The 15,554-nt window shown below is 38.0% G+C and overlaps 1 protein-coding gene across 1 annotated transcript in view; it reads right to left on the bottom strand.

Moving 5' to 3' along the window:
- Positions 1-1,756: 1,756 nt before the first annotated feature.
- LOC125241114 (protein scabrous) overlaps positions 1,757-15,554 on the bottom strand; it is a 38,523-nt gene continuing 24,725 nt past the window's right edge. The window contains exons 4-6 of the mRNA XM_048149441.1: positions 3,505-3,966; positions 2,931-3,131; positions 1,757-2,838 (exon numbers count right to left, since the gene is read on the bottom strand). Coding sequence (XP_048005398.1) covers positions 2,125-2,838; positions 2,931-3,131; positions 3,505-3,966 — 1,377 coding nt within the window. The 3' untranslated portion in view covers positions 1,757-2,124. The remainder of the gene's footprint in view (positions 2,839-2,930; positions 3,132-3,504; positions 3,967-15,554) is intronic.

Below are 15,554 nucleotides of genomic sequence, written 5' to 3'. Positions count from 1 at the left end.
GTAACAGACAGTTTGGTGCAACCGACCCTTATTCACCGTACATTCAACTTAATTAGGGTTTAACTATCATCACGGACAAAGTGCATGTGCATAAAATATATACACGACATTAAATAATTAGTGGTTTTACAGGCATCCGTCCGGTTAACGGAGTACGCTGGTCACTTTTTCTTTGTATATGACATTTATTTAATGTTTATAGTATAATAGTAGTGTTACTACTTAAAAATACAAATTAAAATATTTTCAAATGAGAATAATTTAATTTGTTCTAAGATATATACACGACCTTTGATTTTATGCCCGTGGCGATATTGAATACCGTGAATGTTCGAGTTGGTACACGAGTGTTTACGTGCACTTATAATATTACGTGCCTAGCTTTAATTTTAATTGATTCCTACCTATCCTCTGCGAGCTTGACTCTGCAGTCTTTAACTCTTGTTAAATACTTCTACAGAGTGGGGCCTGTAACAAAGGCGAAGAATTGAACTGTAGGCTATTCTCCTTATACTGATCAACATTTGTTCAGTGACTTTTAAAAATTATGAAGTCTTTAAATTTTTAATTTTTCATACAAAATAAATATTAGCTTCAATGTACGCCATTATTGTTGTCATTGACGTTGTCTGTCACACTTTAGACTTAACAGAATTCGCAATACATTACCTCTTAGAAAAAACTTTCAAGGGTGATAAAAATCAAAATACAAGTTATTTTTAAAAGTTGCCGAACAAATGTTGATCAGTATAAGGAGAATAGCCTAGAGTTCAATTCTTCGCCTTTGTTACAGGCCCCACTCTGTATAATAAAGTAATATCAACGAACTTTAAGTAGGGAGCCTAATTTACTTATTTGTTATATAGAAATGGTTACCATTTCAAGAATACCTACATTAAATTGTATAAGAGCAATATCTTTGGACCTATCAAGATTAATCTACTATCTAAAATCAAACAACTAATGGAATGCATTGTAATTTCAAAGTGACTTGAGTAGGTACTAAACATCTACCTACTGCAGACGCCACTGCGGCGAGTGACTTTCCTGATATTACGTATTCATAATAAATCATCTATATCTGCAGAATACCCAAGGTTGTTGCAGGTATATATCAGTGTACCTGTTGCACTAACAATAGAACTACCTACAAAATAAGTATTTTTATAATATACGTATTGTAAGTATAAAGTAAAAAATAGTTGTTAATAAATAAATAGTTATGAAAAATAAGTTACTTAGGTACACAAGGGCCTATTAGTTACACATTGATTAGTGTCAAGTGCGAGTCAACATGTTCAGTACCTAGCAAAGTCACACCAAACACTGATTAATGTAAAAACAAACTTTAAAACAAATGAGGCCGTTCAAGTAGACCATAACCCGTTCCTCAAGAAACGATTTAAGTAGGTTTATTTACGACAGCCTCATGCCCTCACTATAAAATAAGTACTAAGAGACACTTACGTGTGAGCATATACAGAGTGGGGCCTGTATGAACTGTATATACAAAGGCGAAGAATCTCCTTATACTGATCAACATTTGTTCAGTGACTTTTAAAAATTATGAAGTCTTTAAATTTTTAATTTTTCATACAAAATAAATATTAGCTTCAATGTACGCATTATTGTTGTCATTGACGTTGTGTGTCACACTTTAGACTTAAAAATTCTTTAAAAAAACTTTCCATAATAAATGCGCCGAACAAATGCAGTATAAGGAGAATAGCCTAAAATTCTTCGCCTTTGTTAATTCAAGTTAACCTTTCATAAATAAATGAGACGGTTTTTGAGATACTATTAAGGGATTATTATGTTTGGGCTTATTAAGTATCATGCCGCTTTCACTAAATAATATTCTGAAAGCTAATGTCAATATAGAATGTTTACCTTAAATTTTACAGATACTGACAAAGGAAATATCTAATCGGAGTTACATTTATATACCTATTCTTATAACACATGAAAAGAAGGATAGAAAGAAAATTAAGTAAGTGCCATTGTTTTCCTACTAGCGCTATCTTTGGTAACAATTAAATTATTATAAACAATATCGATCATAGCGATTTTTACTAGTCTAACAATAATATGAATATAATTTATGATTGAGAGGGCGTTGCGTGCCTAAGTACAGCCGGGCCGGCGGTACATCCGCATCTCGGTGGAGGCGACAGCGATCCACTCGTTGCGCGAGGAGTCGAACCACGTGAGGCCCAGCGTGTACTTGCCGTTGATGTTGACGTGCTGGCAGTGCGAGAACCACCAGCCGCCCTCGTAGTTGCCGGCGCAGTGCGTGTTCGAGATGTCGCGGTCGCGATCGACGGCCGAGAACTCCATGTGGTTCTGGTACTCGAAGGCGTCACTCGCGTTGCCCTTGAATCCGCTCACGTTCAATACGTAACCCGTGTCGGCGCTGCCCACCGAGAAGTGATCGTACTGGGCATACCAGAACCCTCCGTAGATATCGATCATGTCGATTCTCATAGAGGAACAATTATCGGCCGTCAGCAGGTGCATGGATTGAAGTCCGAGCCAGTATTCAGAAGTCGGGTCTCCGAAACCGTGAGCGTACTCTGCGAATTTTCTGTTGAATTCAATCGAACCGTTGTATCGCCGCTGCAACAGAGTGCTCCCGTTGACACACCACGTGTCAAGAGGCACGCTGCCCGGGCGGATAAGGTAGGTGCCGGGGGGGCCCGATACACTCGAGCAGTCTTTCGGCAGTTGGCTTACTAAGTCTTCGTATTCTCGCTGAACGGGCTGTAGCTCTTTGACCTCTCCCATCAGTTCGGGCAGCGGAATGATCTCGGTTACATTGATGTCTTGAATGGCTTCGCTCTACAACAACACAGTATTGATATTTAATAAAAATGACGGCAAACTATAAAAATACAAAAGTAAGTATAATGCATGTAAGTATAGTTACTAACCTTAAGAATATGATCGTTCAGTCTGTAGAAATGTTCCTTGGACCTGGTGGTGAGGTCCGCGACGGAGTCGTTGATGCGCTTGATGAGCACGCGGTCGAGCTCGGCGCGGTCCACGGCGTTGCTGACGCTCACGGCGATCGCCTTCACCGACTGGCGCAGGTTCTCCTGGTCCTCTTTAAGATACGAAGACTGGGCGGTAAGCTGTGTAACGGAAAATATACGTATAAGATTTTATAATTCGATCAACTCAATCAAGACAGAAAAATAAATAAATATTATAGGACATTATAAACACAGATTGACTGAGCCCCACGGTTAAGCTCAAGAAGCCCTGTGTTGTGGATCACCCAGACAATGATATACATATATAATATAAATACAAACTACTTAGAAAACACATATCATCTTATATACATAGAAAACATCCATGACTCAGGAACAAATATATCTATGCTCATCACACAAATAAATGCCCTTACCGGGTATCGAACCTGGGACCGCAGCGTAGCAGTGTCACTACGCGCTAGGCCAAATGTGAGGCTATTATTTATTTAACATTGATAGTAGGTCTTACCTGAGCAAAACTAATGTCCAGTTTCGAAATCTCCTTCCTGAATTCCGGGATAGTTTTATCAGCCTTATTCTCGATGCTCTCAACATCCTCGCGCAATTCCAACATCGATGCGTGTACTTTGTCAAAATCGGATACGCTCTGGGTGATGTTTTTAAGTTCATCTCTGAGGTTTTTAGTATCGAGTTCTAGGAATTCGACTTTGGCCGAGAGGAGGTTCCAGTTGGGTTCCTCGAAGCGGTCGAGGCGGCGCTGCACGTCGAGTAGCTGCGTCTGCAGGCCCTGCTGGAACTGTTCGAGCTGGTCCTGCGCGCGCGCCACGCGCGAGATCTGCGCGTGCACCATCTTGTTGTGCCGGTACTTGTGGCTGTGCGCCGGCCTTGGCTCGCCGTCCTTCACTTCGTGGATGTCGTACACGTCGTTGTAATTGGCGGTGCTTAGTTCTTCTAGCTGATTAGTTTTGATCTGGGAACAAATAATATCCTATAAACAAGTAGGTTAGGTAAAACGACTATTTCATACAATAATAGTTTTTATCATTGAACAAAAATGCCTACATACAAAATCCCGCACGAGCAAAAAAGGATATCGTCGCTGTACATTCCTTTCAACTCAAAAGCATAATATTAAGCCTGTACCAGCGCGCCGCAGTTCGAGTACGCTTGCACAAAGCGCTGTACACTACAAAAGTTTGCACAGGATGCTGCGTCGCCGGCCTGCGAGGGGCGACGCTGTCGAAGGCTGAATAATGCACACTCAGCCCGCCGCCGTCGCCCGGGAGTCGGGATCCCCGCCCCGAGATAGAACGCCCGAGTAATTATACACTACATTTTTAGGAGGGACAAGGGTATACATACTAACCAGCTAAACTATGGGCTATTTTCGAAATTTCAATAAGTTATTCGTTAAGACAAGAGAACTAATATAATGTGTCATTTGCAAACAAAAGGTTCCACTTTCAAGGCCACTTGTGTCGTTTAACTTCAAAATTGTGTAAATCCATTCTGCTATAAGGTTGATTATCTTTCAGATCATATTACATTTTTTATATATTCAACCTTAACGCAGAATGGATTTAAATACCAAAGTTTGAAGTTAAGCGACACTCTTTCGCATAAACATAAAATATATCTCCTCCTTATTGGCACACCTCCTCGGACACTGGCGATCAAATATATGAAAGAGGCGCGTTCCTAGCACCAGTCTAAGCTCGTGTAGGTGAACGCGTACTATGCTTGTATGAGTGAAATATGACAGGTCGACTGTTCGCATTTTTGACAGGCGGTAACTGTCAGGTAACCGAGAGGGGGTGGGCGGCACTTTCAGCGGGGAGCGGGAGTGGCCATACTGTACGATAGTACTCTTTATTATACCTACTGTGTTATTGGTAAGTGACAAAAATGGTCCTTCAAATTGCTTAGTAGGAAATTAGTAATGTGTATAAAATACAGAATGTAAGTAAGTACCTATAGTAGGTTACGCTCCATATCGTACGGTATACAAACTAATCCTTATAGCTAGACCTTAGCAATAAAATGGAAACTGAGGCAGTTAACCCGGTTATTTATGTAAGTCGACGTAAGAACTGTGCTAAATTCAAATATTATACTGTATTATTCCATAGTGTACCAGTGTACCTACTACCTATATACTCGCAGGTATTGTGAATTACTTGCCCTACACTACACTGCTGATCGTCAAGATTTTGAAGACAAAATGCTTTTCATTAATCTTATAAGTAATAGGAAAAAAAAATCAAACGTAAGACTTAGTAAGCATTTCCGCAAATGAAAAAGGTGTCTAGTTACAAAAGTTTTGTCACCCAGCGACAACGCAAACAAGAAGGGAATATGCATGGCACAGGGGTGGCGACAGGTTAGCATCAAGGAAATGACTATGCATCTCCATGTCTCCACTTTTCATTTCCACGGACTAATTTCGGCTTTGAGAACAGTACGTGTTTCGTGTGAATGATTTCTTAACAGTACCTACCTACACAGAGAAAAATAATCATACCTACAGCACAGTATAATAAAGAGTACTATCGTACAGTATGGCCACTCCTGATGCTCCCCGCTGAAAGTGCCGCCTAACCCCTCTCGGTTACCTCGCAGTTAACGCCTATCAAAAACGCGAACAGTCGACCTGTCATATCTCACTCATACAAGCATGGTACGCGTTCACCTACACGACCTTAGAATGTGTGCTAGGAACGCGCCTCTTTCTTAAACTTGATCGCCAGTGTCCGAGATGTGCCTACAGTTTTATTGTAAGGACTTTTATGGTTAGCTAGGGTTCGACAGGTAGTTTGGGTATTAAAGAAGTAGGTAGTTAGACCCTTACTTATCAGCTCACATGAAGTACTTAATTATCTAAGACTGGTGGGTATTTTCAATTAGTAAGTACCTATATTATATTTTTTCTATGTATGTAGTGGCCACTGGTCACATACGGCACGCGTGTTCAGGCGATACATATGGCACTTAATTTAATAGTGTATAGCATTGAGAACATTTCGATTAAGTAGTTGAAATTATCTGCCAGTCAAAATTGTCATCCTGTAATTACCTCACACATATATCAATTTACTTAATGATTGACATTGATTAGGTCTTAGCGTGTCTTGATAATACCTAAATGTATTGTCTACTTATACGAGTGAGATAGGCGGCGAACTTATTAATAAGTAATAATTACTATTCAAATCAAATCAAATCAAATATTTATTTCGCTTTAAAATGTGGTACAGGAGATGTTCACATATATTGTAGTCACACACATTCCACCAGAAACTGGCATGCAAAATTATTATACAACCTAAATAAGAAAAAGCATGCAATGGTACTCTAAGTACTTAAATCTAAAATAAGGTCAGTCATAGTTAACGTATTTACTAAAAATGTCCAAATTACAATTATGTATATTGCTACTAAAATAACACAACTACAATACACATTCAGCTAATTAATAAATATATCATAGAATGTCAAGTTTGATGTCTATAATAATCAAAATATTCTTCCACCGAGTAAAAACATTGTTGAATAAGCCAGTTCTTTAGTTTGCGCTTAAATAAACTAATAGGTAAATCTTTAATGACATCATGAAGGCGATTAAAAATGTCAATGGATTTACAATATGCATTATTGCTGTACAATTGTGTCATCCGCCCAGGACCGGCAAGCCGATTTGGGTATTAGTAGTAGTGTTAGTTTTCTAAGAATACGACAGTGCCTACGTAAGTGATTTTTTTCTGTATTGACAGCGTCATTATAAGTATGAAACGGGTGGCTCGTACCGAAGTGACCACCTGCCCTAAATCGCCGGCGCGCCAATTAGGCCCGGTGGGAACGGGTTTCGGCCAAGATGCACGAGGCTGCCAGGAGCGAACCCAGTGCATCTCCATTGCACGCCGACGTACGCGGCATCCGGAATGTACAGTTATCAAATCAAATTAAACAATAAACAAGCCTTTTTGAGATAAAAAAATTGTGTAAGAAAGTCCAGTTTAAATTTAAGTGTTTATAAATTAATTAATTCGAGTCATTTCAACTAAGCGATATTTTTTTCCACGTTATACAATTTAAACCTTAGTAAATAAAATGTCATCTGGTCACAATATGGCACGCCTGTTCAGTGTATTAGGTACCAGCAGCGGCTGGTTCATACAAGCCGATTCCCACTAGGTACTCATATGTCACTCAAGTTAATAGCGTAAAACATAGATAAATATCTATTACTTGAAATTACCCGCCAGTCGAAATAGTAGTGCCAAATTTCCTACGTAGTCAGGAGGCTTTAATTTAACGAGAGCATACCATTAATTTACCACTTAACGTTCTCATATTTCTTCCTACAATTTATTATTTTAATTTAAATTGGATTAAGCTACATAAAAGGGATAGGCTAAGCAGACTAAGCAGTATACAAAAGGATATTGGAAACGATTTACTTCTTTCTCCTATAGTATTGTTGGTAACGCAATGCCATTTTCTTTATTTAGCAACTATATGGCGATGGAAACTATTTTTACTGCTTAAGTACTCTATATGTACAGATATTATATAGACACAGTTAAAACACAGCTCGAATATAAATCTTATACTGTCGTACATTGAAACTACATTGGTGCACTCAGTGCGTAAAACTTTTTTATTTTTGTTAAGACACGATGGGTATGACTCGCGCCAGGTGTTCAGCGACTGCACATTCCACTAGCGCCAGTGTGCGAGGCGCTATATGTAAAATTGTGGTATCCACCTACTTTGTGTTAATGCTTACTTCTTTATACCTGTCTTTCTGTTACATCTGAATGGTTATTAAAGGTGTGTGTTTATGATATTGATGGCATGCAGAAAGCCCAACAAACGACGTCCTACCTTGTTCTTAAACACACGTAAAATTCCAAGCACACCGTGTTGTGAGCAGAGCTTCTAAAGTTTAGGTTATGAAATGTCTGACCATATGGACGCTGCATAGTACGAGTTGTTCGTCAGTGCGACTACTTGTACTGTTATTACGTATATTCTGTGGTTCTGACTATGACCGTGACAATTATTTTATAATGGGGACCACCCTTCAGAGTTTCTTTCACCCTGTGTAAAACATCATCATAAGCGTAGGTGTCCTTGGCCATGAAAAGCAAATTAACTTAACACTATGATCAAATAAAAAAACCTTAATACCATGAAAGTTCATTTTGTAAAACTACTTTAGTTTATTTATTATTCTTGTTGCCTATTACTAATGATAAACGTGAATGACATTAGGCTCGATAAGGGTAATAAAATGATAGTTGTTGCTACCGACGCAATCAAGGTATTATTGTTATTAAATAAACTAAGTACCGAAGTACTATTTAGGATAAGTGTTTGCTCTCTGGGTGAGTTGAAGTTGCGCGGTTGATATGTATGCGGGTAGGTATATAAGTAAAACGACCGAATGTGGCTGTTGCTGATTTAATACTAAATAAGAGTGTTTTGACAAGGCACACAGCGAGCGCGTTGGTTATGCATCTATAGCTATAGATAGGTACATACGATGTAGGTACATGTATACACAACAGCGGTCCATATTCTACGTGTGACAGCACGGCATGGGCACGAGGCTAGACTAGACCCGACAAGCATCGATCGCAGCGTGCAAGGTTCTCCACTATTGGCCTACGAGTATGCTGCTAGTGCAGATGTAAGCTATTTTTATACTTTGTACCGAACTCCTTTTATTAAGTTGAGTACCAATATGTACTTTAAATATTTTTATGAACTGGTTAAACGTAAGTAATTAAAGTACAATTGACGATTAACACTACGAAAGAACTGGCCCCGTAGCCGAATGGCATTTCTACGACGCGAAACGAAAACGAAACGCCGTGAAAGGTAGTCTGGCTCTGTCGCGCCAATACGCAAGAGCGATAGAGATAGATATTTATGAGCTTTTCGTTTCGTGAGCGTTTGTATCATTCGGCTACGAACCCCGGTGAATTTAAGCAAGCATACTCAATTATGGTAAACATACATAAGTAGTAGGTATATTTTAGTAAGAGCAAGTTACCTTTAGTTCGGAATGTATTTGTGGTAAGTCGAGAGATGTCGCGGCAGTCAGACTGGGAGTAAAGTTCACTTAGTCGAGCTAAACGCGCGAAGTTTACGCTCAGAGCCGTGTAATCTCGTCTCCGAGTACTCTAGAGACCGATTAAAACGATGTTTAGAATGAAAAATAACCGTGCGTCAAAAATATGCTTTAACGGCTTTTCTCAGAAAAAAACACAAAACACTGGAGGTCATTAATGTTTTACGCAGATTTATAAAATAAATTATAAAAACTAAAGTGTCAACTTTTAGTACCTATTACTCTTGTGAGTATTATACTTATGTGCCAATTGGTAGGTACCTAATAAATCTTATAACTTACCGAACGGAGGAATAAAATTAAATTAGACTTAATTTTATTTAGGGTTCGATTCGATTCACTACAGAATCTGAATAGGTCTGGTAATTATTTATGTCACATGTAACACACGGATCTATTGATCTTTAACAAATTGCTAACGGTTTACGAGTTCAGCGCTTTGAAGAATTAATATTCTGATACGTAGTTACACTATTTTAATAGTTACGATTATATGTACATTAAACGGCTTTCAAAGGCCTCATAAGCAGGGTTTTCATTTCGTAAGTTTTTAACTTTTCCTTCATTAGCCATATATCGACCAAATGCAGAGGTAGATTACTCTAGTGACTATTACGACTGATAAGGTACCTACTTCCAAAATGTACAGTATGTAAAGAAACTGACCAAGCACCTGTTAGGAACTATGTTCAAACTTCCTAACTGACGCTTAGTAAGTTTCCTCTTATCATTACACATACACTGTACAAAGGCCCTTATAGAATAATCCAAAAGTACTTATCGTACACTAAGTTAATTTTAGTCTTTTCAACCGCATACATTTTATGGTGTTGAAAAGGTTAATTTTGTACATAGTAGCCAATGCTCAGAGTGCATTTTGACATACTTGCTCACCCTATATAAAAACATGTAAACTGTGGAATAAAACACACCCCAAACTGTAAATATTTAATAAATAGATAGTTTAAAGTTATAGAGTAATACATGTACACTACCACCAACGTACTGCGGGTATCTAATCATTTCGGCTACAATAATGCATTATACGTGCCTTTTATAGAGCAGATATGTAGTTATTAACTTCGTAAACCCATGCACATGCTTTCACACTACGTGTACACTCTCACACTACATATATATATGTATATAAATTAGTGATGTCATGTGTCTCCAAATCTATGTATAGTCTTGTAATGAAAGAGTGTTCACTTCGCCATATCAAATTGTTTGGTGCTTGGACTCAGTCGCTTGTTCACATTCGATGTAGAAAGCCGGCCGCGGCCCGTGTAAGTGTCGTTTTTACCAACAATGCAAGCTCCGCCTTATCCCACCGTGCCGTTCGGCGGTTCGGTCACACGCTCCAATTTCGTCTTTGAGTTAACCAGAACTTACTTATTTATTTATATCTACGTGCTAATAAAAAAGAGGATTTTCCATCTCTCTTTGAGCCATTAAATTATGGTTAAAACCTTTTTCACCACACCAACTGATAAAGGCTTACTTTGCTATTCGAAAACAGATAGAAAAAAATGCATTTTATCCACAAGAGTGCGAAGTAATTTCATACAGTTTTTTACTTGATATCTTGAGCTGGCTGGTAGAAATTACCTATAAATGATGATTTTGAATTATAAGTACCTATTGAATAAATTGATAGATTTTATTTAGTTCGATAATATTGGAATCTTTCGCTTGCTCGGGCTTCAATATTGGCACGTCCGGTTAAACAACAACTTTGCCCCCTTGTAAAACAAATAACTATTACCGTGCGGCCATAATTTAATCACTTTGTTGTTTGTAGCCTGCACTTTCAGTGTAAGGATTTTTTTATAATTATATTTCTTTAACTGACTGTAGGGTTTTTAATGAGTTCTTCCATTTTTTTTTATTGACGGTGTGAAGCGTTCCAGGAGGAAAATGTTTTCGTTAGTTCGGATGTCTCGTTAGAAATATCTCTCATTTCTCTAGTCTTAACCGTACGTTGTAAAATATATGCAAAAGTTTAATGCCTCAGTCTTTTTGTACATTTAAATTTTGTACTCTTCAATAATGCCCCTTACTTAGAGAAACAGGATGATTGATTCAGATCCTACTTCTATCGAGTCCATTTCACCATTTGACAGGTAGGTATGTGTGTTAGGGCCCACTTAGTGTCGTGTACGAGCCGGCCATCCGCATACAAAAGTAAGCAATCGCGTTGCGCCGAGTATTGGTATAGGTAGATTGGGCGCTGCTCGGTTCGCTGACCCTATTTTTCGTTTTGTATCGCTGTCGCGATGCTTCAATAGCGATCTGTGAAAAGAGTTGACCACCTGTGCGAACTCAAGGTTATTTCATTTATGGCTGATATTTATACTAGTAGGTATAATATATGCTGTGCTGATATTTGCTTTTGTAGTAAGCAAATGGATTCGGCAAACTAGTTTTTAACAATACAACTCTTTACGTAACAGTTTTTCGAAAGTTTGTATCGTAGTTACCACAACTCCAGCCTATTTAACTGAATTCCCGTTTTTATGAAAAATATCTAATGCAACAAAAAAATAGTACCTACATTTCTATTTGGTTACCTAATACCTAATAGGTATTTTACATGTCCGGAATGACGATGTATTTTTTCATGTCAAACAATGTCATGAATCATGAAAAATCTAGTAACTTAGTAAGTACTATCATTTTCAACGCCCTGTGTATATTTAGGTACTACTAGTACCTTCTAACCATACATATCTCTAACCCTGGTGAAAAATTTCAGCGCTCTTATAATATTTTTGTACAATAGCTATTTGTTTTACACGGGGCAAAGTTGTTGTTTAACCGCACGTGCTAATATTGGTACCCGAGCAAGCGAAAGATTCTTAGAGATCTTGAGCGTTGCGAGAGTTTCAAGGCACAAAGGTTAAACAAACTTTGCCACCGAGTGAAACACAAAATTTTTCACCACACCAACACGAACAAAATACCGACTGGTAAACACTAAACTAAATCAAATCCATCACTTTATTCAATATTTATGATTCATAATCTTCATTTATAGGTAAAATCTACCAGCCAGCTGACGATATCAAGTAAGAATTTGTATGAAATTACTTTGTACTCTTGTGGATAAAATGCAATTTTGCTATCTGTTTTCGAATAGCAAAGTGAGCTTTTACCAGTTGGTGTGGTGAAGGTTATAAGGGTGTTAATTTATGTTCTTCTGGAAATTTCCGATTTGTAAGAACATTATCAAAAGAGATTTCATTAAAGGCAGAGTTAACTCCCCGCAGAATCGAGAACCTAAACATGTCCGTAACTTATGCACCTATCAAAATAATTTCCGATCAATTAAATTGCACAAATCCTGCACAAATCACCTTTAGCAGGAGAAGATAGTTGATAAGATCCAACAATTACGAGTAAACCTGTCTGAGAGATTTTGGAGTCTACGTAGTCAAGACGACAATCGCTGAGAAAAAAAACTAAATTTGAACGTTAATTAATGTAGAGGGTCCTGGAGAATTGAACGGCTGGGAAACTTGAACCATTTCACACATTTTTTATGCGATAGGAGGCTAACCAGCAGACAGGTCGCCGACGGCCGAACGGTAAGCGATCACTGTCGCCCATCAAAACTATCAAAAGTAGAGTATCAAATATCGTTTCAAAAGTATTACCTACCATTTTGTAACCACTAAACAACAAATTAGACGATGCGTATATGCGCGTTGTCTTCTCGTATATGGAAAAAATAATTATACTTTGACATTTCTGACCGCGAACTGCACAGATTTATCTATATTTAGAAAAGTTATTCAGGATGGCAGATACTTGTGATGCGTTGTTTCGTCCGCTAGCATCAACAGATGCTAACTATATCTACGATTATCATCTTACATAGGTAGGCACCTGGCAGCGTGACGTACTCTGTGCCGGTCCGGCGCGGCACTCTCGCAGCATTAGGTATTACAAACAAGCAGGAAGCCCTGCCAATCTGTCCGCTCCCCCGTGCGTGCGACCTTACGAACTTATGAACTTAGCAATATTCAAACTCGGAACAAGTTATAATAGGTACTCAATTACGAACGCAACGGTCGCCAACGGTTACGATCACGGACCGTGAAGAGGGATAACACCTGTTATTAAAACTCCTCGACAGCCAATAATAGACTTTATAAACATGGCAGAGAAATATAAAGTTGCAGCATAATGATAAATATAATCAAACAACCTCGAAGTCATAATGTATGCCATATTTTAATAAGACAGTAAATAGGAACTAGGCAGGGTGACTTTGTGCTTTGTGCTCATTCAATCAGAAAAAGCTTAATAACGATTCACTCTCGTTTAATGTTCTACGGGTTAATTTATTGCACTCCTTACCTGATTTCCTGTAGACAGTTTTGTTTTTTCGTTCATTCGTAAAACTTCGTCGTTCGTAAAACTATATACATTGGTATTTATATGGTATATGTATGAGATGCGAAGAAATAAGAGTGGTATATTAATTGCCTCTAACTACTGCCGCGTAAGTACTTAACCGGCGCAAAGCTACCGCTAGCTTTCGACGGGTACCTCGGCGGTCGGGGTGGTGTAGCGGTCGAACACGTCAGCCGCGTTAGCTGGAGACCCGGGTTCGATTCCCGGCTTCGCCACCAGTGGGCTTGATCGCTTTTTCTTTAGTGTATGGTATCTATTTCAGTTTATAATTTATATATAGTAGTGTTACTACTTAAAAAAACAAATCAAAAAATATTTAATAAAATAATTTGATTTGTTCCCTACATCGAGCTTGTAAAGATTTTTTCTATGAAGTAGGTACCTAATAGTCAATCTCATGAGGTGCGTTTTCACATTATCAGATCCGATATCGGATGTAGGACCAATATCCCATACATTACAGGCGCCATCTTGGGTTCTTTCCATTGAAATCCTTCCGACATCCGATATAGGATCGGATAATGTGAAAACGGACTAAATGTTACGTAACATTTCCACAAAAACAAACTGAATTATGTTAGACTCTAGGATATGTATACAAAAGTATTACCGATATGTGGAGGGTAAAAATACGCTCCCTCTCATCGTGCCCGCGAGAGGTTATTGCTCGATTATACATTTTCGTTATTCGATAACGTTTCGTATTTTTGCAAAACTACTCGTACCTAGAGCCTATCCAATTTACCTATCCCATTGAAGCAGTCGAGCTGCCGATATACACGAACACAATAAATATATACGTCTAACTATATGACTGATCATATTTGCTCAATTTATTCTACTACAACGCTGGCGGCTGTTGAAAATTTTCTTTGTTTTGTTTGGGAAATCTCATGCATCGACCAGCTACGTAAAACTAATTACAAAATGGGGCATACTTTAGAATCTATCGTCCAACAAACAAGTCATTACGAATGTTAGTCTAAATAAAAATACGAAAATACCTAATACATAGAAAAACTCCATTAGTATTGAACTACTTAGTACCGAGGTATTTAGTAAAAAATCAAAATCATGTCAGCAATTTACGCTTCATAAGATGCGATTCCCTACTGGAGGATGATGAGGGTCGAACCGGTCCTTCTTTAGAGAACACATTTAAAAAAAGGGTCAGAGCATTAGGCTTTCGCCGTTATGATAAATGGTTTTATAAATGATGTTGGCAGGAGTAGCAAAAATAGTATTTCGATGGCTACTTAATTTATTAATTTGTTCGATTTTATTATATATTTAATGTACCTAAATATATACGACTATAATTTAAGGTTGCAACCACTAAAGAAAATAAGGCACGTAGTTTATGATTCATGTAGACAGTACAAAAACTCGTAACGACAGTATGATTGGTGTGCTGAATCGTATCCCGGTATATAACTTTATTAAAAAAAAACCGGCCAAGAGCGTGTCGGGCCACGCTCAGTGTAGGGTTCCGTAGTTTTCCGTATTTTTCTCAAAAACTACTGAACCTATCAAGTTCAAAACAATTTTCCTAGAAAGTGTTTATAAAGTTCTACTTTTGTGATTTTTTTCACATTTTTAGGGTTCCGTACCTCAAAGAGGAAAAACGGAACCCTTATAGGATCACTCGCGTGTCTGTCTGTCCCTCTGTCACAGCCGATTTCTCCGAAACTACTAGACCGATTTACTTGAAATTTGGCACACGTATGTAAACCTGTGGCCCAAAGACAGACATGTAATATAATTAAATGAAATTAAACGAAATTTAATCATAGGGGGCACTTTTGGGGGGTAAAATTGAAAATTAAAAATCAAAGTTATTAGAACTATATTGTGCTACATATCAAATGAAAGAGCATTTTATAAGCATCTCAAATATATTTTTTTTATAGTTTTTATTTTGGTAATTTAGAAGTAATTTAAGAAAATAAGCAAAAAATGACCATTCCCCCCCCTTATCTCCGAAACTACTTAGCGTAAAATTA

Source organism: Leguminivora glycinivorella, chromosome Z (genome assembly GCF_023078275.1).
Source record: "Leguminivora glycinivorella isolate SPB_JAAS2020 chromosome Z, LegGlyc_1.1, whole genome shotgun sequence".
NCBI lineage: Eukaryota > Metazoa > Arthropoda > Insecta > Lepidoptera > Tortricidae > Leguminivora > Leguminivora glycinivorella.
This window is presented reverse-complemented; position numbering and strand designations above follow the sequence as displayed.